The following is a 25,836-nucleotide window of genomic DNA, read 5'->3' as shown; positions in this document are numbered from 1 at the left end:
TTAAGAGCCATGCACATTATGAAAGTGCATTTGCACATTTTTAGTCATTGACAGTGACACGTGAGCAAACCATTAAGCCTCCAGCTGCTACACAGAGCTACTTTGTGACCCTCAGCAGAGGAGTGGTTGCAATGGATATTTTATTTTTACCGGGACAGCAATTAAAAAGTAATTGCATCAGTGTTAGCTAGCAGCTAATTTGCATGTGTTAACCCTGGGCAGGTAAACAAATAAAAACACATAACAGCAACTAGACTACATAAAAACAACACAATACATAAAAGTCCATGAATATGAGCACTGCATTACATAAAACAATGCAATATATAAAAGGTCCATCAGTATAAAAAGTCGAATCAGTATGATAGACGGTGGATGCAAGGCAATCATTGGTGATGACCCTTTTGTGCTGATTTTAGCCAAGTCTTCAGTCTGGTTTTAAACATAGTTCCACTTCCAAGAGTTTAACTGTATGAATGTAAAACATGCTTACTGGGGAAAAAAACAGTGTGAACACTGTGAATAAAACATGTAGTCTTACTTCCATTTGCACTGGTCTAACTTTAGAGTAGGGCTGCTCTCTGCTGGAGAGATAAAGTAATACTACTAATGGGCCAGTGTAGTCCCACACTCTGTGGTTTAACATGATAATAACATAATTATCCAAATATGCGTTTTCACACACAAAATACATGAAGTCTGACATCTATGTTTATAAAATTCAATGTTGACACAAATAAACTCGATCAAGAATTAACAAAAACAGGCTGCAACATGTGGAACAAGTCAGCTCTGTTAACAATTACTGGCTATTGGATAAAAATGCCAACAAGCACTTTTTCCTAATCTTAAGGCCTGTTTCAGTGAACTTGAGCTACTTCCATTTTATAAATTAACATAAAATAGCATCATGTTTGGGGAAATTTGGGGGAAAAAGGGGTTGCCAATGGCCACTGATGTTGGCAAAACTGTATTGGTGTCAGGTTATTTTAAATGATCGTGATGGATGCTGGGCCCCCGTGGAAATTTTTGCCTCAGGCCCCAACAGATTCTTGGAAAGCCACTGCTTCTTCTATTCCCTGTGTACTCTTGTGTCAGTTTTAAGTTATTAAGCGTTCAGTAATTCACTTTGTTGTGAGATCAGGCTGATCAATAGGCTTCTTAAAATACTGAATTACATTTATAAAACAACTGATGGGCTGCTTGTACAAAATGCAGCAAACAAGAAAAGAGAACATAACACACCAGTTCTAGCATCATAACACTGGCTACAAGTGACACTGAAGACTGATTTTTAAATTAATCTACTCGTTTATACAGCTCGAAATAATCTTCTTTTCCTTCATACCTCTCTGATTGCTTTTCTGTTTTTGTTCCAAACTGTTCCTCTGGGTCATTTTCTGCTGGCTTGCTCAATGTATCAGAAATAAATCAGAAAAAGTATCACAGCTGCTTCCTGTTAGCTGTGAACTCCCATCACAAATATGACAAACAACCTCCAGCAATACTTTTAAGGAACAGCTCAAACGTTTGACTTCTTCTTTCTCCTGTTTCTAATCACTGTTATCGATTTCTGTTACTTCTTCTGTAAAGCACTTGCAGCTGCTTTTTACAATTTGAAAGGTGCTCTATAAATAAACTATTATTACTATTATATTAAAAAGAAATATAGATGCTAGAAATTCTAGTAGCCCGACAAAACTATTGTGAAGAAACTTTATTATAAAGTACTCACAGAGAAGTGCGGTGTATGCCAGCACACTTTAGGTAATTTAGAGGAATGTTATGGTCACAAAACTGTAAGTCCTTGAGGATACGCCTTTTTACTGCGAGATAAAAGAGCCAATGTAATGTTTTCGTGTAATGAGGTGCTCCAGATGTTCAAACCCAAGATTTAAGGTTTCGAGATGCCGCTCAGGCATTAAAATTGACATTGAGTGGGATGATAGGGAGCTTGGATGTCTAAAGGAGCAGTGAGGTGCCAAACCATTAAAACAAGATTTAAACGAGTTACTGCTGAGACAAAGCTGTTCCTGCAGTCTAAGTAAACAAAACACCCTGCTCAGTCATTTACAGCAGCAGCTCCTCAACGTTCTGCTTTGTATATTGCTCATATTGTACTGTAAGCTGAGGTGAACCACAGAGCACTTCACGGATTTTAGTTACACTTGTATAATCTTTATGAGTTAAACAGAAGACAAGAAGCGAGGACGCCCTTGTACCAAATGTTTAAAAGGGGCACTACGTAGTTTTGAAGAAGAAATTCTTCTCTATCTTTTCCGTTAGTGAATAAACAAGCTGTTCTCAGAGGAAAATAAAGTTTGAAGCTAGAAAAGGTGGCAGAGTCCGCCAAAAATATAACAGTGTTATAAACACAACTAATAAACAAAACAGACTTTTGTTTATTGGTTTGTTTCGGCATAAAAAGAAATTGTGATGCGAGTGCAAACAGAAAAAGATAAGCGCTAGAAGCACATGATCGGTCATTGATCTGATCCATCTGTTGAGCGATGCTTTCCTTACCTATCAGTTCTGTGGGATTCTTCTCGATAAAGTGTTCACAGAGCCTGATGAACATTGTAGTCGTCTCTTTCGAAGGGCATTCTCCGTGGCTAAAACAAACAGAATGACATTGCTCTCATGGTCTGTATTACCGTTAAGTGTTTGATTCAAGACAGTGAATGTGCTCGTACCCTTTACACTGAAGCTTCACGTATTTGACGCCGTCTTTTTCGATGTCGTTGCGGTCATAGAAGCGAGTAGTGTTCGTCAAGTCAACAAGCAAACCCATTTTCACCTGAAAGAAGACAAAAATGACATGTTGAGATGTTTGGTGCTTTATTCAGAATGTTACTCAGACCTTCAGTCTTCACACAGTTACTTACTTTTAGACTTTTTAAGTAGTTGGACAGCATGCTCGGGTGAAACCTGTTCTCCTCTGCTACCTGGTCATCATATCTTGGACCCAACATTGTTTTCATTGGCAGGAATTTACCTATGTGGGAAAATGTAAGTAACACTTCAGACCAAATCAAAATTTTGGATAAATCACTTCACAATCTGGTGTTTTCACAGGTTTTAAAAACTGGGAATTAGCAGTTTATGTATCAAGAAAATGTATGAATCACATTTTATCATCATTAAACAGCACACAAATATACAGAAGTTAAAGAAAAAGAATTGATGGAAACTTAGCTTTGATTTCTCAGAAATTTTATTTATTAATCTCATAATATCTGATGTTTTATCTCATATTTATGCCCTGAATCTCATGTAATGTATCCCATTCTCCTCATAATTATGACTTTCTCATGTTTTGATTTATTTCTATCATAAGTCTGACTTTTTAGCTCATAATTTCAACTTTCTACATCACATTTGACTTTTCATCTCATTATTTTGACTTTTATCTGATAATTGTGACTTTCTATTATAAAGTACTTCAAATTAGTGATGGATATTGGGATATTTTAGTGTTTCAATTGATCCGAGTCTGTGATATATGTGAATTTTGTGTTTTGTGGATATTTTTGGTCACCAAAAAATAATGCAACACATTTAATTTGACTTTTATTGCATATCCATGCACATGCATACAGTCGTGGTCAAACGTTTACATACACTTGTAAAGAACAAGTAAATCATGGCACTCTTCAGTTCCAATACAGCTCTACTTTTTCTGTGATGGAATGAGAGGAACTACTTTGTCACAAAAAGAAACATTCATGAAGTTTGGTTCAGTGACGAATTTATTTTGGGTCTTCTCCTTCACCACTTCTGATGTGTTTTTGGGATCAGTGTCCACCCAACTGCACCCAAGACCCAATCTTCTGACTGATGCTTTTTGCTTTTCCTGAAGAATTTGGAGATAATCTTCCTTCTTCAATATTCCATTTACTTTCATTAGAGCAGCAGATCCACTGGCAGCAAAAACAGCCCCACAGCATAACACTGCCACCACGGTGTTCCTGGGGTTAAAGGCCTCACCTCCTCGTCCACAAACATATTGCTGGTGATTGTGGCCAAACAACTACATTTTTGTTTCATCTGACCAGACTTTTCCTCCAGAAGGTTTTATGTTCGTCCATGTGATCAGCAGCAAACTGCAGTCTGGCTTTAAGGTGCCATGTCTGGAGCAAGACGCTTCCTTCTTGTACGGCAGCCTCTCAGCCCATGTAGATGCAAAACACACATGACTGTGGACACTGACACCCGTCTCCCAGCAGCTTCTAACTCATTACAGACTTGCTTTTTGGTGGTTTTTGGTTGACTCCTGACCATCCTGACCAGTTTTCTCTCAGCAGCAGATGATAGTTTACGTTTTCTCCCTGATCGGGGCAGCGACACTACTGTGCCATGCAATTTATGCTTTCAAATAGTTGTTTGTACAGTTGATCTTGGGACCTGTAACTGCATTGAAATGGCTCCAATTGACTTTCCTGACTAGTTCAAATCAATAGCGGGCTCTTCCAGATCAATGCTGAGCGCTTTAGACTTTCCCATTGTAGCGTTTGTGGCTGAGTCTAATGGGTGTATCAATCGAGCCTTAGTAAAATGGGCCCTGAAAAGTCATCAACTGTTATGAATCAGAATCACTCAGAGGAAGTTAAGAGGTCGTGCTACAGAGAAGATTTGAGTCACACAACAGGAGTATCATTTTGACTGTTTATCTCATACTATGACGTGTTTTAATCTCAAAATTGTGACTTTATGTCTAAGAATTTCGACCTTCTATCTCAGATCTATGGCTCATATGGCCTTCCTGTTGCTGCAGTTAAAGCAATACGTCTGGATCTTAAAGTGCCACCATTACCAACTTCTCCTTTAATTTGAGCCTCTGTCTCGACTCCTGCACTGATAAAAAGCATACGAGGGGTAGAGATGGGTCTTTCCATGCCAGATCCGAGTAATCAAGTAGTTATATTGACATGATTTACTGTACAGCGACCACTACACAGGATCGTGTACAACCATGCTACTGCCCCGGTTTGTTTTGACACGTGACGCTCCGACAGCGATGCTAGCCAGCTCTGTAACTGTTAGCACTTTTCTACTGCACTTTTTCTTCTGGGAAATAAATGAAAGACACATAGCCCACAAAGTCAGCTTTACTTCAGGATTAAATCTGAGTTGTTGGCTAGTAAAAAAGCACGCGTGTCTGCAAAGAGTTGAGCTTTGATAGCCAGTAAGCCACAGGTGCCAGTTTAGCTAAACAACGCGCGCTCGAATGGTGTCACACCAAACTCCATTTAAAAATATGACAAATTAAGGTGGCCTCGCTGTAAGCGGCAAACAAACATGCGCACTAATAAATGTCTGAGCTTATTGAGTTCGTTGGTGTCATCGGCATCTTATCTCACATCAAACATCGCTTCATTTAAAAACAAAATGACATGACTTCGGACTGCACTGCTCACTAACGTCACTGTGTTGTGATGCTAGACATGCCATTTATACGTGACTGAAACTGAACCAAGTTGCTGCCTGGTACATCAGGACATTCAGAAAATTAAAAAGCGGATCACAACATACCAGAAAAGGTACCCAGTTATGTTCTATCAGCATCCAGGGTGAAGAACACAAGTTGCAATAAATCCCACAGCTAACAGCTAATTATAATAGCAACTGCAAAACGTACCGTTAATTTAGTATGATTAATGAAGCGTCGGATTAGCTGTTTCTGTCTCACCTGCCACTGGCTGTCCTCTTCTGGGACAATTCCGCCATCGAGGAGGGGGTCCGTTATGTGACATTTTCAGGAGAGGTTTTGGTGCAGTGAATCTAACTAGCTAGCCTGTAGCTTGATGCTCCCTCTCTCAGATCACGCCGATTCCCGGTTGTCGTTCACCCAAGCACCGCGGACTCAAGGCCCTTTAGCTTCTAATTCAGGAGAATCATCCAACAAGTTTGAGCCCGGTCAACATCCTGACGGGCCGGCAGATATTTACACAAAACATATGTTGTTACGACTCACGGTCGATAAGCATCCCAAAAATGGTGTTATGTTTTTATTCCGTTTTCTCTTAAATCCAGATTGTTAGCAATTAGCTAGCACAGCCTCGCTACAGTCAACAAACGCGCTAGCTAGCTAGGGCTAAACTAGCTTTGTCTTCTACTCTGGTTGCTAATGTTTGTAGCTCAGACGACAACCTTCGTGCTACTGCCACCTGCTGTACACACGAGGGAGGACACACAACTGCAAAATTCATGATTTAGAAAGTGTTTCCTGCAAAATAAATAAAAATAACATTGATATATGTTTTCTCTAAGTTTTAGCATTTCATCAGTACATTATCTTATGACCATGTAGTGTACTTTTACTCTTCTGCAGAAATGCACATGCACACATGCTTATAAAAGTATACTCTTATCACAGACCATATCATCCTTTGTCTTTGAAATGGATTAAAAGCAGCACATTGAAAACAATACGTACTCAAACAACAAGAGAGAAGATAAAATACTGATTTTCCTTTCTTTGTTTTACATGTTTGTTTAATATTCTTGTGATGTTCTGCTACAGAAGTCCTGGTCATGTTCAATAAAGTACAAACTCACACCAGTTTTCAAACACATTTAACTGTGTACATGTTATAGAAACGTGAATATGCGTGAATATTTATTACATGTTTCAATGCATTTGGTAATTAATAAACTTTGAACCGTTTAAAGGTGCACTATGTAATTTTGGGGAAGAAATTTTAACCAGAAGAGAAAGATCTTTGATGATTTTTTATGTCTAAACAAACTTAATAATCAAACTCTCATGGTTTTCATGACTGAATAAACTGAATAAACAATCTGACCTTAAAGGACAACACAATTTCAGTTTATATGTGGCGGACCCTGCCACCTTTCTAGCTTCAAACAGTGTTCTGGGGACCTTATTTTCCTCTGGGAACAGCTTGTTTATTCAGTTATGGAAAAAATAAATATTTCTGAGTTGAGTACCTCATCAGTGTTGTAAATATTAAAATTCTGAGTTTGAATTTCTTCACCAAAACTACATAGTGCCACTTTAACAATTTTAATATACAGTATATACAATATACAGTGAACAAAATAAAATGTGTGATAAGGCATTACATTATATCTGTAAACAGCATGTTGAGTGTAGTTCTGGAGCCCTTTTTACCTCATTTTATACAAAAACGACTGTTATGAAAGGGATATCTAAAAATGGCTGGAAAACAATAAATGCTATACTATCAAACAGCTTATGTAAAGTACATGTTAATGTTATAACTGATGCCAAGTTGTGCAGAAACAGGAAACATATGAGAACGTTAATATAGTACACAGCATTCTGACTTTTAAAACAGAATGTAATTCTCACTATTTACACATATCTACCATGGACAAACCTGGGCTTTATGATATAATATGATTCAGTCTGAATGTGTTCGTATTTGTTTCATCATTTCGACCTCCACCACATAATGTATTATCACAAAACTCTTGCTCGAGGGACATACAGTTAAGTCCATATCATTATCTCTGCAAATGACATCAAGTTGACTCAATAAAGCAGCAACTACGCACGTTTTTTTTAATAAATATTTACATGTTTGTATCAATAACAGATAGACATTGGCGAAATGTAAACTTGCAGTATTTTACACAACAAGGTGTTCAAGTCACAGTCTGACTTGATTCTTGGAAAGTCATTCAAGTTTTCTTGTCACCTCCCCTACCTGCCCTGACCTTGTTCAAACATGTCCAGACTGACGTAAACACTCAGTGGTGGCACCTTTTCTTGCTGTTTCACTGGAACACGCTTACATTGCTTACTAATCTTCAGCGCAGGAGTTTCCTGGGGACTCTGGCTTCGATATGGGCTGGACAGGCCGCTCTCTGAAGAAAGCAGTTGTGTTAATTCTCCAGGAGAAGATAGAGGCTGTGTCTCTACAGGTTCAACTGGGTCTTCAGTTTGTATGTCTGTTGCCGGGTCTATAGCAGGGTCAGCGTATCCCTTTGTCTGGTCGCTGGCTGGGTTTTCATTACAGCCTGTGTCAAGCGGAGAGGCTGATGGTCCGAGCTGATCTTCCTCAATGTAAACCCTGTCACAGGTGCTTTCGGATGGCTCAAAGGAGCACGTTCCCTATGGACATATCAACAGGTTGACACACAGACAAAGAAAGGGTTAACAAAAAAGGCATGAACAGGCAGGTTCTTTTAATTAACAAAAAGAAAACAGGTTACAGAGTAAACACAAAGGAAACAAATAACCAGAAGAAAGAGTACAAAATGTAAAAAAAACATTTTATTAATTATTACGATTACATTTCTGTTTTTTTTTGTTTTTGTTTTGTTTTTGGTGGGGTTTAGCAGGCGTGCTACAATTAAAGGGAAAGTTAATTCCAAAATCATAAATACATGTTTTGCTCTTACCTGTAGCGCTATTTATTCATCCAGATTGTTTTGGTTTGAGTTGCTGAGTTTTGGAGATATCTCAAATATAATGGAGCTAGACGGCGCTCGGCTTGTGACGCTCAAAGCGCCAAAAAGTACATTTGAAAAAACTTAACAGCAATGTTTCTTTCCAGAAATCCTGACCTGGTTACTCGAGATAATCCACAGACCTTCTTGTTGTGAGCAGTTTCATGTAGGAACTATTTTATTTCATCTGTATCACAAAGGAAGCGGGTGCTGGATGTTAACGTTAATGGCGCCCTCCTCCGCTGAGCTGTAGCGTCAGCTAGCTTAGTTAGCTTAGTTATCTAGCCTCTCATCCATCAGTAGATGCATGCGCCCGTCTGCGTTGTGATATTTCTGCCCTAATTTCCAGACAATATGATCAAGCACGTCTCCCTCCCTGATCACAAATGACTGACAATTACCTGAGTAGTGTCACTCCCCTTAGCCTCTTTAAAAACGGATATAATTCCCTCCTCACCGTATTCTGACTTGGCGCCAACAACACCACAGAACTGCGGCCAGGATCAGGCACCAGCCTCTCCTCGAATTTCTTCCACCTAGAAAATCAGATTAAAGGCTTCATTAAGGCGATTTTGAACTGTACACAAAATGTAGTACAATATGCTTTTTATTCTGTCCATACCACGTGATCGCTGACAATAAACTATTGACACTTACTGAACAGCACAGCCTAATCCCACAGATAACACGAGAATTATAAGGAGGGCTCCGCAGAGGAAGAGAGCTTTGCTGAGATGCGGACCTGTCAAAGGAAAAAACAACAATGAACGAATGACACGCTTTAACAAAACACATTCTTCTGATGAATGGGTGAGGCATGATGATTTATGATGTTTTGAGCAACCAGTAGCTACATAACAGTGTAAAGAGATGATGAGATATGGTTAAGTGAGTGACGTGAGTATTTAATACCCGCGAGTGTTTCAAACTGAGCAATGCTCTCTTTGACTTGCTTATGAAAGAGCGTTTTTGTTTGAAAACGGCTGTCTTCAGTCCAAATCAGGCATTGTAGCAATTAGCGTTATGTTGTGCAGCACAGCTTTTTGATCCATGAACATGAGTCACGTTGTTGTTGATGGGAGAATACGGAGTTTGGTCTATCGTGGAGCCAGTGCATCTCTCGTACGAGATATAATGAAGGTTAGATACTGGAGGAACAAGAATTCGACCTCAGCGTGACTTCACCTCCTGGGTGAGCAGAGAGGGAGATGTATATCGATGAATTAACAAACTTATGAGACTTAACATCTCGTATGACAGTACCTGTTTCACCCTGACACCAAACGTGTCATGTCGTTTGAATGATTACTCGATCAACCGACTCATTTTGATAGCCAACTGTTAGGATGATTTGATCGTTTCAGACGGTTTCTAAGCAAAGATGTGCTGTTTCAAGCTTCTTGAGAACATCTTTAAATCGTTTGATCAATTAATTGTGAAAATAATCGGCTCTAATAAAAAACAGTCAATCAGAAAAGCTTTTATCATATGTATCTTGCGTGCGCTGTCCTCTTCCAGGTCACCATGGTAACCACTTGGCAATGCCTCGGCCTTCTCAGTCATCATCATTTACTTGTATCAGATCTTCTGTGAATGAAATCTGTATAGTCTTTTAGTTGCTCTGGTCTGTACACGCAGCATCTATTTCATGTCTGTCCATTTTTTTTCATTTGAAATCTGATCTCCGGCTTACGGGAATGGCTGCCACAGCGTGACGTCAGGTTGCGTTTTTTTACCCAAGTTTTAAATTTTTTTGCGCAGCAGGCCTCGCTGCCTTTTCTCGGCCAACCCTGAAGTCTGAACAGACACAGCCTCGACGCACCAACCACGCTCAAAGTGAATGGGAGCTGTAGTGTTTTCGCCCAGGTATCTCAGCGAGCCGCACATTCAACCTGACCTGCCGAAACACGCATGCAACACAAGTGATGCATCTGTTTTGGTAAGACATCCGCAGCCAAAATTGTCAATTTGGAAAAGTTAAGTCCTCTGACTCATTATCAAAATGTGCTATCAGCTCTTAGGAAGCCAAGGTAAATCCCAACTAACCCCCCAGGATTAAACATGCCACAACAGTCAGCTCCTAAAGTCAGGCACATTTAAACACTGTCACTGTATCCTGGCTGTGCGAGGACAGGGCTTCTGATCTTCACCCTGTCGCTATTTCTGACACTCCTTTAAGTTTCTGGTAGAGAGCTTCAGCTGTGTTCATAGAACTGCGGCTAAAATGTGTTTAAATGTGTGTTACAGACTACTCACCATATCTTGTGGTTTCAAAGACTTGTGGTGTGCTTTTGGTAGTTCCAGTACGAGCTATGGCCTCGACACGGACGCTGTATTGAGTGCTTGGTGTCAGATCTTGCAAAGTGTGATGGTTTTTGTTATAGGCAGTAAAATCTGGAACAAACCCATGACAGAAATGCCGTAAAATGCAACAGGAAGGAGGAATAAGTATCTTCAATTGATTAGCAAGATTCAATCAAGCCTGTGGTGGACTTACTGAGCTCTGTTTCTGGGCTTGTTCCGTAGGAGATGATGAAGCTGAGAGCCTCACCACTGCACGCCTCCTGTGGCTCCACACTCCAGCTCACATCAGCGCTTCGGTGTCCAGCCGTAACGTTGACTTCCACTTTCCCTGGATCTGCAGGGGTCATGACCTCAAAATCAGTGTGGTAACACACAGACATACGTTTTCAGAATCCTTAAAAAATCTGAAAGATGTACCTCCTTCTCTGGAGCAGATTTGAGGCACCTGTGTGCCATGACCTGACTTGCCATCAAAGAGGGGAGTTACTGTGATGTTGTATTGCGTCTTATCCAGGAGGTCTGGAAGAAAGGGAAGACTTTTCTGAAAATCTGTAATAGGAGCTTTATGGCCCTGTTCAGACCAGGCCCGGCCTGAGTGATCCGATCACAAGTGGACAGCTTTAAGCTCGCCAATTCACACCATTTTACTGATTCACAGAATATTTGTACATTGTAGATTTGTTACTTTTACTTAGGCAAAAGATCTGAGTACTTCCATCACTGTAGGTGAGGTACAAAAATGTCAAAGTGGCTCTGTAGCTGTGAGAGATGAGTCACAGATATTGAGAACTCCGTATTTATCAAATTATAAGATCTCTCTGGCTAATGGATGTAAGAGCAGCCTTCAAATGTCTATTTCCACCAGTGTATCCATTACATGCCACGCCCAGATGATGGGTATAATTGATATGACGGTCAAAAAAGTCATTGCCCATAAATTATCATGGGTTTGATGATGACGCAGATTCCAGTATCAAATCTCATCATCAACCACTTCACGTCTGTTGTCTAACATACCAAGCAGCCTAGTGTAAGTGTCCTTGGTCTCCTTCCAATAGTATTGATTTCCATTGTGGGTGTAGTCAATCATGTAGCCACTGACAGGCTGAGCAGGAGCCCTCCAGCTGAGCAGAATAACACCCTCAGGGGTTGAGTTCGTCTGGATGTCGGTAACTTCAGGGAGGCCCGCTAAGTGAGATCAAATGAAAAGAAGCTAATTGCTCGATACCAAGCCACTAACATGCATCAGGGCAGAGCATTAATCCATTAAAAATGAAGCAACATGACCCATAAATTGCGGTAACCCATTAAGAAACCAACATCAACAGCATTAAAACTCACTCTCTCCAATCGCTGGAACATAAACGGAGTCCTTCGCAAACAGGGAGTCAATATGGTTATGGACTTCAAGAGTTATTGTGTGTGCATCCTGGTTCACGTCACAAATTGAATTGTCACATAAAGCAGACGTATAATTTACTCCAGTCGTGTGTTCTTTGTAGGGAGTTTGTTTGATAGCGTAGTAAAATGTGTCTGGGCATGTTGAAGGAATCTCCTGCAAAGACAGTTAGAAGCACTTCAGACATTGAGAAATACAAAAAGGTGAAAAGTTGAGTTATGAGTTTGGAAATGAAGCGAAGTGAATTTCAAACATAAAGGCAGGCATTCAGAGGCTTCCTTACCGTCCAAACGGCTTGAACTTCTCTTTCTCCATTTTTATCTGCTTCAGCTACCTTTCTCCACAGGAGCGGCTTGTAATCGCTCTCTGTAAAGGGTTAAAGTACGTTTAATATAACAGGACCACTGCTCTCACCTGGAACTGAAAGCAAAACAGCTTTGAGTTCAGGGTAACATCTGGAAATCAATGTTGAGGTGATGGTACTATTAGTCATTGTTTCTTTTTGGTTTTCCAGGATTCCTACTGTTTCTCAACTCTGAGAAACCTGATGACTCATTATGTATTACCTGTCCTGGAATTGTCTGTTGTCAGTTGCCTTGATACATTTTAACTGTTGTGTTTTGCAGGCAAGCCTTAAAATATTCACATTCATGTACCAACCTGCAACTCAAATGTGTGTCAGATAACAGTGGGGCGAGCTGATGTTTAGTCCCTTTCAATTCTCTTCTGAATTGTTTATTTGAAGCAAAACCAGCGTCACTTTGTAAACAGGTGAACTAGGTGAACATAAAGGGCTCGATTTAAACAAACTGGGGTGCATAGTTTAAGTTCATGGTGCAAGTGCCTTTGGGGCATGTCCATCTCCCTTTCACTAGTTAAACAGCGCATAATCTGGAAGGAGAGTACAGTGCAAAGCGCAAAGGGGTTGTATTAAACCCCAGAAACCAGCTGGGAAACAGTGTATATGGGTGTTTAGTAGGGTTGTTGAATGATTCTGGTCCATTTGTTGACATTAAGTGCAAAATATTTGAATTCTACATGTTGTGTTATAAATATGTGACTGCCCTCTATAAAGTTGAAACCTGGCTAATGCGACCACCTGTGTCACCAACATCCCTTCCCTCACAACCCCTCCTATGAAACAAACGTCTCCCAACTCATCAGGCTGTGGGAGAGGAGTATCAGCCAAAATGTGATTGAGTAGATCAATAAAAGTGCCTATGGTAACAGCCCAGCCGCCAGGATAAAATGTTAGCAGTTAATGTTTCTGCTAACCACTGACACCGTCACACCGCCAAAACATGCATGGCAGAGAAAGCTGCCTTGTCAGTGACCGCAGTTTTGAAACTACATTTCAACATTTGTGAGTGTGAAACCTATGAATAAACCAAGTGTGAAGTCACAGCATCTCCAGCTGTGTTTTGTATCCGAGGATCTGATGTTAATTAATGTTCTGTGTTTATTTAAACATCAACAGAAGACTAGACTAAAAGACAAAAGTTTTTAGTCTTCCTGTTCAAATGTGCCACGATATTCCCTGCAGAGTAATTATTGCGCATATGAAAATGTCGCCTATGTAGTCATATCTTACTATTTGAATAAAGTGTGGAAAAATACTGCACCATTGACCTTATATCGGGTTATGTTGGTCATTGGTACAGTTGCCCTCTGCTGCTTTGAGATAGCATACCCCATTTTAAGACCAACATGCCCAACATGCCACTAGAAGCATGGGTGCATTTCTAAGTAAACTAACACAGTATGTGAACCTTAAAGTTGTTATCAATGTCTAATCGTTGATCTTCATGACACCAGGACCAAAGTGGTGCCAAGTTATTGTCTTTTTGTAGCCAAGGTATATTCATGTCATCTACATTCTATTACAACGATTAGAAACACAATTCAAAAAGTCGAAAGTAATGTAAGCTATTTTAAAAGCAGATGAAACATAATTTGTGGTCATGCAGGTGGAAGCAGTTTTGACATCGTTCTTACTTTTCAGTTTGGTCAGAACCGTCTTCTCCAGGCTCCAGTCACTCCAGGGGCCCTCGTTCAAACGACAGCGGACCGCAACTGTGTAGTTACTGCAGGAGTCCAATTTTTCAATGGCAATGTTCCAGCTTGCAATTTTCTGACTGCACGTTTCTATATCACCGAGCACCCACTAGGAAAAAAACACACAGATTTCCATTCAAATTCCAGGGAACTAAAAGAGCGTGTAATGCTGAATGAATCATCCTTCACCACAATCCAAAGTCATCTAATTAATGAAATAAAACAGATGTTTTGTGCTTTGGAAATCTTTCACAGCTTTTTTTTTTTTTGAAATACGGTGTCTTGCTAGGAAAAATGGGTCTCTTACCTCTGGAGTTCCTTCATTGACCACCTGGAACAGAAAAGGCAACAGAAACGGGCTTCATCAAAAACAGCTATTCTCTAGTTTTTACACCTTTTTTTATTAGGAGCAATAAAGATTATGAAATTGGTGTTGCTGTTGTGGGTTAACTGATTCGAATTTCCACTAACTAGACTCCAAAATTCAAGAATGGAACAAAAAAGTAGTGTCCATGGCATGTACTCTGTCTGCTATCAATGCCACAATGCACAACATTATAGAGATGGGAAAAGTACAGTTGCAGGACTCAACAGCTGTCTTGTTGTGATTGTTGTTTGTAATTTCAGATATTAGTTGTATCTGTTCTGCTTGTGCTAGGCAAGCTAAGATAACCATTATACATTATTTATAAATTTATAATATATGTAATCAATTGGACTGGACTCCTTGGCATATATTATGTTATTGTATTTTATTATTATTATTTTATTACAAAAAACAAAACCTCCATCCATGGAAATCCATTCAGTAGTTTTTGTGTAATCCAGCTGACAAACCAACCAACCACCAAACAAACAAATGGGCACGGGTGAAAACATAACCTCTGGAGATACCTAAAGTAACGTTATTTGTATTCATTTTAACATAATCTGGTTGTCTTTTTCTGATTTGTGACTCCTATCATTGAATTGAATTGAATTGAATTGAATTGAATTGAATTGTTGCCTGAGATTCAATACTGTCTCGCGGTTGCTTCCAGTAAATACTTCAAGATTAGATTAGATTTAAAAAGATCAAAGAGGGACATACCTTGCTGTAGTGGACCTGACAGCGATACATATCCAGTGAGCTGCCGCGATGTCCCGGGATTTCCCACCAAACCAGCAGACTATCAGAGCTGAGAGTCACATTACTCAACTCTGGACGGATGAGTTTTGCTGGGGGAAGATGAACATGACAGCACATCAAAATGCAGAAACGTGCAATGTTAAAACCACAAAGACATCATTGAGAAATCCACAAAATTGACTTTATGGTACTTACTAATATTTAAAGGTGTAAATTCAAAAGGGTCAGAGGTCGCTTCCCAAGCAGAAGATTGAGCTTTCACAGTAACACTATGACGCCCTGTTAAAGGTATTTTGGACGCTATATTTATATAATCGACTTTGCATCGCTTTGATTTATTCTTTGAGCTGCAGATTACACCCTGGTGGGAGCAGGACGAATTAGTACTGAAAGACATAAATGTTTTATATTATCAACAAACATCAACATGAGAAAGAATTGCTCCTGCATTAGTGCTTACACAAAAGGCAGAAAATATGAAACCTACCACAGTACAGTGTAGTCGATCGTCAATGAAGGATCAACCTGATGCTCCCAGCTGCATGTGAACCGATCTGGTGTACTTTCAGTCTGTTTTTCATGATGGAGGAAGCATAACAGGTTGCTGGGTTTTACTGCAAAAAAAGCATTGTCATATATATAAAGTTACAGCAGGTGTAACTTGATGGAACTACAGATGAAAACTAGTTCCTTAATATGCGCTGTCCCAAATGAGATAAAATACAATTTGGAAAAACACTTCTTACAGTATGTTGTGATGGTGGTGCCTCCAAGGACATGACGGGTTTCATTACTGTGGCATTGCAATGTAGCTCTGGGGAGAGTGAAGTTCCTCAGTGACAGGACTGCGTGTGTCGAGTTGGTCGTGTTATACAGGCTCTCATCTACGGATTTGTTGTCCAGCGTCCAGTAGATTTTGCCACGGACACATGAAGTCTGGCACACTACCTCGATACTGGATCCCACTTCAATGTACAGATCTTTAGGGACAACGTCGCAGGTGTTCTCATGCCTGCCTCCTGGAAATGATGAGGTTAAATTCAATTACTATTCAATTAGGAAATGCGCTTCTTTTCTCTCCTGGACAGAGTAAGACTGCTGTGTGCCGAGGGCAATTGTGCACCTGGTTAGCTAAGTTTAGCACAAAGATTTTTAATTTGTAAGGGGGAAGAAATGTCAGGGGAAGAAATGATAAATAACTAGTATATTTTACTATCTACTATTATATATATTATGATTAACGAACATGTTAATATATTGTATTTTAACAATTTAATTATAAGTGTAACACTGACGAATCTTTTTTGCAGAACTATAAATATTGCGTTGCGTGTTGTTATGCAGCACCAGGACAATAGCTGCTTGTGTGCTGTGTAATAGCTGCATATGGTTAAAATGACAATAAACACGGGCTACAGTCGACATTGTTGCTTTTGATTCTGGTCCGGTTCAGACAAACGAAGGAAGCGCATCATCAGTACTGACGAAAATGACAGCAGGTCATTCTTCGCTTTAATGCTTTTTATCTGTATGTTTATGTTATAAAGATATTAAACATATCATAAGCATCGTTAGTATTATGTATAGTATAGTATAGTATAGTATACAGGACCAAAAAAGTATTCCAGGGGTTAATTACAGTGGAATTATTTTGTAATTGACTTAGTGAACTGTTTATAAACAACAGATGGATTTATTCATAGTCCAGCTTTTGAAATCTTGTTGTGTTTGGTCTGGCAAACTAACCCTGCATCATCCTCTTAGAAACAGATCGAAATCCCCCTTTTTCAAGCTCCCTTGCTCTGGTAGTTTAGTCCGCACCATGGTTAGATTTTACTTTTAGATTTTACTCCACCACAAACTGATTGCCTGTAATTTTACGGTTCACGGACGTAAATTTACTTGGTTTTGATCAAAAGAAGTCTACTTTACGTCTGCACCAACTGGATGGTGAAACGTAACAAATCACTCGGTTGTGTTTACGTTCTAAGATGATGCTTCTTAAGTTTTGGTGAGGATGCTGAGCGTGAGCGATGATAAATAAATTCATCTGTATGTTTTCAGTGTGGATCAATACAAATCTGTTTTAAAAAGTAACAAGGAGTCAAACAATGAGAAAAGATAAGTTTTGTGTAGAAATCACATTTTTGAGATTGTTTTATAATCGCATCACACACCAGGGTTTTGAGTCCTTTCTCTTCCTGGAGTGTGAACTGTCTGAGTCAACCCAATGTAATGCAAACTGCTCACTGTGCAGGTTTTATTTGGCAAAATTACGGGACAGTGGTTTTCCCCACATTGTTCTTCTGCCATAACCCATAAAGCCCACGATTTAACGAGTTTATCACACAGTGAAGCGGCATCTTTTCAGGAAAGAGCGACGGGCACGTCTTTCCAACACTGTTTTATGTCAGCATCGTCAAGTCTTCAATAGACACTCACTGGTTCTTCATTTGCAATTAAAAATCAATACCGGTGAAAATCATCAAACCAAAGCTCATTTTTTGCTACCGGTAAACATTTTCCATTTGAGGGCACCAGCTGTGGTCATGAAACTAGAGTTACAGTATGTACCTTTTTTTTCCAATCCATGAGTAATTGCTCCCTCAAAACCAAGTCGTAAAATAGGTGAAACCTTCCAACAATTATAAAAAAAACAATTTGATCTGTTTTCAATAGTGATGTTTTTTTCTTTGTCGAACAGCTCCCATGGAATATATTTAGGTGACAACCACCAGTAGACTATCGTAGCCCCCCCCCAAATTGTCTTTTAACTGAAACTTACTGTAGTCTATTTCTTCACTTGACTGTGCAGATGATCTGCTAGGCTTTAAGCTCCATACACTGGTACAGTATGTGTGTCTGTGGTCACTTCACGTCAGTGAGATCATTCTTTCCATTACGTGTGAGAACCTCTGTAGCTTAAATTGGCATCCAGCATTCATCAGGGTTGTTGTGCTGCTTTTCAGTACCTCAGGGGTCACCTGAGGCTCAGACATGTCGCAAGGCTGTTTTGACTTTGTTTCAAAAATGTAATTGAACCTACGTGCGTTGTTGAAAGTTAAAGGGTCTCTGTGGAACATCTGTGACTCATTTCTAAACAAATACTAGCCACTGTTGCTCTGTTAGTTAGAAGGTGAGAGGCGCTATGACAAGGCCCTCCAGATCACGTACACGTCACATCCTTTGGACTGTCGCTGAAAATCCAACCCAGGTCCTTCACAAAGAAATTCACAGTCCAGCAGCGTTAAACAACTAAAACAAATCATCCACGGGCGTGTATAGGCAGTCGAGAGAGAAGGGGAAGGTCTCATTTTTCATATGCCCAATAAAAAAAGTGATTATTACATGTAAATTGCTATAATAGAGCCTCTTTAAAACAACATTTATACTCTCTATAATTTATCTGCCAAAAAAGAGACAAAGCACACAAGAAACAAATAAATAAATCAAATAAATTACTAATAAATAAATAAAATAAAATAAATTTGATTGCTAGCATTAAAAAAAACAAAAAACAATGTGGCAGAAAATATTTACATATGCATACATGTAAATATATGTATAATTAACTTTTACATGTTCTTTTGACACTTAGGTATCAACAGTAACTTTCAAGCAAAAAATTAACCTAAGTACATTTAATATCATATACTTTTACTCAGGTGCTATTTATATGTGTAACTTCCAGTAATATTTTAACATGATATCTTTACTTTTTCTAAAGTATGACTTTTGGGTACTTTATAGCCTATAACACTGTCTGTAACGAAATAATAATAATAATAATAATAATAATTATAATGATAATGTTATTTTAATTTGAGGTGTCATCATAGAATATAAGCAATATTATAATAGGATTCTAGCAAGTTTCGAGTATGTGTTGACCCGCATTAACTACAGTGACCATCATGATCTGAAACCAAAACAAAACAAGCGTTTCCCAGAAATCCCAGAAATAGGCTACCAGTAGGCAGCTCAGCATTTTCACACCATGTTACACAATAAAAATAAATTATAAGAGGTTAACTTACCTTCACAGACGGAGGGTGTTACACCCAGGACTAACAGGAACAAAAGGGGATACATGTCTTTTTATCCCATTACCAGAGCTGAAAGAAATCTTCTCTTAGAGCTGCAGGATTCTCATCTGCTCGAGAGAAAAACGCTTAAAATCCACTTTACTGTGTGTGTTAGGGCACAGTGTACACTTCACTGCACCGCATTTCCCCCTGCTAGCGCCGTGTCTCAGGAACCATGCAACAGGAACTGAAGCAAACCCTGAAATAAAAATGCAGGAATTACTCAACTGGAACCGCGGCGAGCCGAGAGGAACTGACCGAACTCGTCGACTGTCTGCCAAACTGATAATGTGTCTCTGCGCGTATTTCCAGAGAGCACCGTGAGGTTCAGCCACTTCACCTTCCCGCTCCTGATAACGACGCTATGAATCACACAGCACTACCAGACTATTAAACAATTCAGCGCCTGGGGAGTAGTTGGTTGCACAACAATATCGAGGGGTTAAGTAAGGAAATGGAGAAATGGGTTCACAAAAGAGAAGTGCTGGAGGAAGTAATCAGATACTTTACTTAAGTACTTAAGTACTATAGTATTATAGTAGAGTACTAATAGGCTACCATATTGTAAAAATACTCTTTAAGTTTAGAACATTTTAGGCTACTTAAGCATATTTATTTAAGTATAACGAAAAGAGGTATTTAAATAGATAGATAGATAGATAGATAGATAGATAGATAGATAGATAGAGAAAGATATATATATATATATATATATATATATATATATATATATATATATATATAAAGAGAGAGAGAGAGAGAGAGATCGACAGACAGACAGATAGATAGATAGATAGATAGATAGATAACTGACTCACAATTTCTATTTTTATCTTTAAATGCTTTGCTTGCTGCCCTACTTTTGTGTTCATATAGCTCCACCTAGTGGTTAGTAAGGGCCAAACTGGGCTGGCTATGAACAGACAATATTTCTGGGGAGAAAATATAATCATATTTTGGACCTCAAACGCCATTAAAATAAAATAGCTTAAAAAACAAATTTTAAACTAGAAACATTTATAATTATGGCTCCAACCAGTGGAAATTTTTTTTAAACAATCATGAGGCTAAATGTATGAAAACCCACCCATCTTCACGTGTTGTCATAATTTAATCACACTTCATATTAAGTCCCTGAAATAAGTTTATTTTTATTTTACATTTTCTTAATGATAACTCTGTTTTATTTATTTTCCTCCTGTTTTCCTCCTTTACTTTGCCGTATTTTATTGAGGCTGTGTTAATGTTGTATGTCTTATTTCACGTGTTAAGAAGTGTCTGTTGACCTTGGACATTTTGTAACTGTAATTGTTGCCTTACCATTGGTAAATTTGAATTTTGTTTAAAAAAAAATCAATAAAACATCTTCACGTGTTAAAATAATTCACGTGTTATTATAATTCACGTGTAATTATAGTTAAATCCCACTTTATATTAAGTCCCTGAAAGATCAAACATGCCAAATGTCTTTATGTAGTATGAAAATGATATCACTAATGTAATGCCTTGATCTATTCTTTTAATGATAATTTTGTTTTACTTCTTTTCTTTCCCTTTTTTTACCCTTTTTTTAACCATATTCTATGGTCGCTGTGTTAATGTTTTATGTCTTATTTTGCAAAATGTCATGAAGTGTCGTGCACTTTGGAAATATTGTAACTGTAACTGCCTTACAGTTTGTATATTGGAATTTTGTGAGAAAACAAAGATACAAACAAACAAAGACAACAAAAAACTAAACAACAGAAAACCCCAACTTTGCTTAAATACTTCAAATACTTGAAATTCGTGTTTCGGTGCATAAATTAGGCTATATAAAAAATATTAGTTATTAAGGAGGCACTATGTAGTTTTGGAGAAGCAATTCAAACTCAGAATTTTAATATTTAGGTACAATATGAATGAGGTAATAGTTAATACAAGTGAGTAACTGTTCTAGAAGCTAGAAAGGTGGCAGGGTCCGCCAAATATAAACACATTAAAACAGTATGAAATTGTGTTGTCCTTTAAGGTCAGTTTGTTTATTTACGCATGAAAGCAAAGAGAGTTTGTTTATTTATTTTTTTAGACACAAAAAATTTAAAAAATGCAAAAAAATACCCCGGAAGCAGTTTTATGAGCTGTGGCTACCGTTGCTAAGTTAGTTAGCCTGCTAGCATTACATACCGGTAAGCTATATTGCGACTTTGCGACCGTTAAACTGTGTCCTGTATGAGCTGTTTGCCTTCGGTTCACTCGTTTAATCAGATTTTTTAATCAGATCAGATGTGTTCGTTATGCAAAAATACACATTTAATATAAGTAATTTCCACAATATATATTGTGTAGCGGCTGCCTGCTAAGTCGACACATCTGTGACGAAGCACTTCCGGGGCACTTTTGTAACGGGCACACAACACGCCGCAACACCGGGATATCTTGCCCTTGCTCGCCTGTCACCGCGTTCATGTCCACTGCGGTGCTAGTCGCCGCTGTAGTCGGCGGAGGGGTTCTGCTCCTGATGCGCCGTCTGTTCCCCCGGCAGAAAGCTGCGAAGCTGCTCCAGTATCCCGCCGACACCATGCGAGGGAAGACGGTCATCGTGACCGGGGCTAACTGCGGGATAGGGAAGGCCCTGGCCGGGGAGCTGTTGAAGCTCCGTGCCCGGGTCGTCATGGCCTGTCGGGACGTGGGGAGCGCCGAGGAGGCAGCCAGGGACATCAAGAAGCAAGCGGGACCAGAGCAGGGGGAGGTGGTCATCAAACACCTGGACCTCGCTTCTCTGGGATCAGTCCGGAAGTTTTGTGAGGAAATTCATGAGGTGAGTTGAGAGTTAGCACACTGTCTCTGACTGAATAGGCTGTTTATTTACCAGTTAGTGGACAGTTGGTCTTTAGAAACAGTGTCTAGGTCATTCCAGCTTTTGTCCAGAACAAAGGAGAGCACTGCAGGTACTGTAGCCGCATGGGACTGTCCGTGGTGCTGAACTCAGTGTGGCCCCTCAACCAACTGTTAACGCTCACACATCCAGGACGAGAGAGACAGCATCCACCTGCAAATCCTGCCACAGGTCGAGCAAGAAAGTCTGTTCTACTGTCAGCATATTGTGTGTTTGTTTTCCTCTCAGTCACTTCAGCTGAGCCAACCATCCTTTGGAGGCTGATTCAGTACAAGTCAGATTATTTTCATCATTATTATTCTGACAAATATTACTTAATTTATTAATTTGGTCATAAAAACTGCAAAAAATGCCTGTCTCAAAAGATAAATCGATTATCATCTTATTTTTTTCATTTATTCCACACTTTACCTTCTGGCATCTAGTTTATGTCACATACATTGTCGTGGCTCGTTCTTACAAAGTCTTCTTGACTCACACGTTAAACAGTCCAAATCACAACACCGCATGTAATGATTCTGCTGCCTTTATTCTGATTTATTCTCACTTTAAACAAAATAACAAAACATTTCTGAGTCTGACAGGGACGGCCCGCTGTGAGGAAAACTGAGACTCAGTCCCACTCATTTCTTCATCGTCTGATTTATGACAAACAGCTCTAACGAACATATACTGCCAAGTGTTTTGTGCAACCTTTATTACAGTAGTTTTGGTTTACTCTGTATAAACTCTGTAAATACTTGGAACCAGGAAACCAGTGATACACTCAACTCTTTATTAGTGGAAGCAGTAAGTGGAGGTAAATGTCAGAAGCAGGCAGTTACCTCTCATAACCACTGGGTGTCTCTGGACATCCTCTTTAAAACCAAAGTTCTGGATGCCCTAAAGGAATGAATTAGGGCTTTAATAAAGGCAGGTGTGATATAAAGGTCTGAATATGTTCAAAAAAACAAAACAAATGTACAACAACAGGGGAGCTAATTTGATATTGACTTAAACCTCAAGTATTACTAATATTTCTACATTCTAAATAACTTAAAATAGCTTTAGATTCGTATTTGATGACATATTAAGTCTTAAATGCTTTAAATCTCTTTGACCCTTTAGGAGGAATCCAGGATCGACGTGCTCATCAACAACGCAGGCCTCTACCAGTGTCCCTACACAAAGACTGAGGAGGGTTTTGAGATGCAGCTCGGTGTGAATCACCTGGGTCACTTCCTCCTCACTCACCTCCTGCTAGACGTCCTGAAGTCTTCTGCTCCGAGCCGCATCGTCGTAGTTTCCTCCAAGCTTTACAAGTACGGCCACATCAACTTCGATGACCTGAACAGTGAAAGTAACTACAACAAGTCTTTCTGCTACAGTCAGAGCAAGTTGGCCAACCTGCTGTTCACGCTGGAACTGGCTCGCCAGCTTGAGGGCACGGGGGTCACAGTCAACGCTCTCACCCCAGGCATCGTCAGGACCAGACTAGGCAGGCATGTTCAAATCCCCTTCCTGGCAAAGCCGCTATTCTACCTCGCCTCGCTAGTCTTTTTCAAGAGTCCGCTGGAAGGGGCCCAGACTCCCCTCTATCTGGCCTGCTCCCCTGAGGTGGAGGGAGTGTCGGGGAAGTGCTTCGCTAACTGTGAGGAGGAGGAGCTGATGGCCAAGGCTACAGATGAGCAGGCAGCCAAGAAACTGTGGGACATAAGCAGGAGGATGGTTGGGCTCGCTAACTGAGCAGAGACCTGTTCTGTAGACAGCACTCAGAGGACTTGGATAAAGTACTTAATCTTCAGTAGCCCCAGAGACTGTGTCCTGCAAGAGACTGCATGTGAAAAGAATGATTGCTACCTTGGGGATATAAATATGAACTAAATGACATATTTTGCCAATGAAAAATGTAAATTAATAATGCATTGCTGTGGGTTGATCAGAGAATGTATAAAGCTTTAAATTAAAAAAGGTGAAAGCGATTCTTCAAACGAAAGTGCACCATGAATTGACTTTTATTTCATCTTCCTGATTGATAGGAAAGGACAGGAGTTCAATTTTAGCTTCATTGAGTCGATGGAATTAATTCTGTTGCTGGAGGAGAAGATATATATACCCAATAATGCATGGTCAGGAAATTTTAAAGCTAATAGGCTAACATCAGTGTTAACTTCTCCATCAGGCTAACATCGGTGTTAACTTCTCCTTAAGGCTATCATCGGTGTTAGCCTCTCAGACAGTCCAACATCGGTGTTAGTTTCTTCAACAGACAATTAATGGTCTTAGCTTCTCTAACAGGCTAACTTCTATTTTAGTTTCTCCAACGGGTTAACGTGACTTTTAGCTTCTCCAGCAGGTTAACGTGACTTTTAGCCTTACCAACAGGCTAACATTGGTGTTAGTTTCTCCAACAGGCTAACATTACTTTAAGCTTTTCCAAGAGGCTAACATCAGGGTTAACGTCTCCAAGAGTTATGGGTTATACCAGTCAATACAGGGTCAGCTAAATTTAGAGCTAACAGGCTAATATTAGTTCTAGCCTCTATGGTAGGCTTATATCAGTGTTACCAAAAAGACTTTCAAACTATTTCTAAAACTAACTTATTTGCTTTATGTAGCCATCCTGGTCAGTCTGGGTTTATGAATACCAAACCTAGACAGCGCATTGTTTTCTGTTTATATTCAGAGTCAGTTTATTGATCCAAAGAAGGGCAATTTATTTGCAGCTTACGCGGTCCATACACACCACTCCAGTGTCTTTAAATGCCTGTGAGCTGACCAAGACTCACCCTCGCATCGAGATAAAGAACTCATCTCCTCATTGCATCCATCAAAGTCAAGCTGAGTTGCCACCTTTTCCCCCACTGTGAGGTCACATTATTGCTTGTGCTTTGCAAATCCTCAGAAAAGCCGTTTGAAAAGCATATCCATTTTTCTAGCTCAGCTATTGTACCCGAATGCTTAATTTGTGCATACTTTAGCATGTATTTTGCTGTGTGGTAAAAGAAGAAAAAGTGGACGGTAGCTGTTAATCTACTTCCCCTCTATTGATGTTTGAAGTGTAAATGCTTTCTGCTGTGTCTGGAGGAGACGGCTGACAATAAGGTTGACAATGCAGATCAAGTGAGATGCTGCTGCAGTGTGGCTCCCTCCTGTGGATGGATTCAAGCTATTTCAAAGTATTCTGACATTTTGGTATCAGTACTTCAGTAAAGTATAACTCCTTGGAAAACAGAAATTAACTTCCTTACTGTCTTGAGTTTACTGGTCTTGGTAAAAATCCCTCTGTACTGACCTATTTTTAAATTCAGTGATAAAGCAGGGCTTCATAGTGACTCAGCAGGCGCACACCATATGACTGCAGCCATGCGAGTCTGACTGATGAATGGTCTCCCAGTTCAATCCCTCAACTGTGGATCAGCTGGCATGTAATTATCCTGAAACAACAATCGATCATGCTACAGTACTCGCAAAGTAGAGCAACATTTAAAACATGATGTCCCGTTCACATATATCTGGTAACACTTAATGTAAACACGTAAGTAGTTACTAAGGAGCAAGTGAGAAA

The 25,836-nt window shown here is 39.5% G+C and overlaps 3 protein-coding genes across 3 annotated transcripts in view; 1 reads left to right on the top strand and 2 right to left on the bottom strand.

Annotated features, from left to right (window-relative positions):
* Positions 1 to 6,097, bottom strand: part of rngtt (RNA guanylyltransferase and 5'-phosphatase) — a 97,956-nt gene extending 91,859 nt beyond the window's left edge. The window contains exons 1-4 of the mRNA XM_084376700.1: positions 5,690 to 6,097; positions 2,886 to 2,995; positions 2,694 to 2,797; positions 2,524 to 2,612 (exon numbers count right to left, since the gene is read on the bottom strand). Coding sequence (XP_084232826.1) covers positions 2,524 to 2,612; positions 2,694 to 2,797; positions 2,886 to 2,995; positions 5,690 to 5,753 — 367 coding nt within the window. The 5' untranslated portion in view covers positions 5,754 to 6,097. The remainder of the gene's footprint in view (positions 1 to 2,523; positions 2,613 to 2,693; positions 2,798 to 2,885; positions 2,996 to 5,689) is intronic.
* Positions 6,098 to 6,505: 408 nt separating this feature from the next.
* LOC311271799 (interleukin-6 receptor subunit beta-like) lies at positions 6,506 to 20,002 on the bottom strand. The gene is made up of 16 exons (XM_084377656.1): positions 19,364 to 20,002; positions 16,073 to 16,345; positions 15,814 to 15,940; positions 15,522 to 15,712; positions 15,288 to 15,415; positions 14,505 to 14,528; positions 14,138 to 14,306; positions 12,426 to 12,508; positions 12,085 to 12,298; positions 11,761 to 11,931; positions 11,161 to 11,262; positions 10,937 to 11,077; positions 10,696 to 10,833; positions 9,097 to 9,181; positions 8,897 to 8,975; positions 6,506 to 8,101 (listed from the first exon to the last, which is right to left on the bottom strand). The coding sequence occupies exons 1-16, from the start codon at positions 19,416 to 19,418 to the stop codon at positions 7,691 to 7,693; spliced, it is 2,391 nt and encodes a 796-aa protein (XP_084233782.1). The 5' UTR covers positions 19,419 to 20,002; the 3' UTR covers positions 6,506 to 7,690.
* Positions 20,003 to 21,529: 1,527 nt separating this feature from the next.
* Positions 21,530 to 24,261, top strand: rdh14b (retinol dehydrogenase 14b). Its single transcript, XM_084377203.1, has 2 exons — positions 21,530 to 22,211; positions 23,397 to 24,261. The coding sequence occupies exons 1-2, from the start codon at positions 21,858 to 21,860 to the stop codon at positions 24,012 to 24,014; spliced, it is 972 nt and encodes a 323-aa protein (XP_084233329.1). The 5' UTR covers positions 21,530 to 21,857; the 3' UTR covers positions 24,015 to 24,261.
* Positions 24,262 to 25,836: the final 1,575 nt, after the last annotated feature.

This window comes from Pagrus pagrus (genome assembly GCF_965226575.1).
Source record: "Pagrus pagrus genome assembly, chromosome: 16".
NCBI classification, from domain to species: Eukaryota; Metazoa; Chordata; class Actinopteri; order Spariformes; family Sparidae; genus Pagrus; species Pagrus pagrus.
The sequence above is the reverse complement of the archived record's forward strand: the minus strand, read 5'-3'. Positions and strand labels throughout refer to the sequence as shown.

What these genes read in the sequence shown, in the direction of transcription:
- LOC311271799 (XM_084377656.1), bottom strand. Translation starts at nt 19,418, where the DNA reads ATGTATCCCCTTTTGTTCCTGTTAGTCCTGGGTGTAACACCCTCCGTC. An exon ending in AAGTTCAAGCCGTTTGGACG is followed by an intron (nt 12,299 to 12,425) that starts GTAAGGAAGCCT and finishes CTGTCTTTGCAG; the next exon opens with GAGATTCCTTCAACATGCCC. An exon ending in TGGCGCCAAGTCAGAATACG is followed by an intron (nt 8,102 to 8,896) that starts GTGAGGAGGGAA and finishes ATATGTCCATAG; the next exon opens with GGAACGTGCTCCTTTGAGCC.
- rdh14b (XM_084377203.1), top strand. Translation starts at nt 21,858, where the DNA reads ATGTCCACTGCGGTGCTAGTCGCCGCTGTAGTCGGCGGAGGGGTTCTG. An exon ending in TTTGTGAGGAAATTCATGAG is followed by an intron (nt 22,212 to 23,396) that starts GTGAGTTGAGAG and finishes TTGACCCTTTAG; the next exon opens with GAGGAATCCAGGATCGACGT.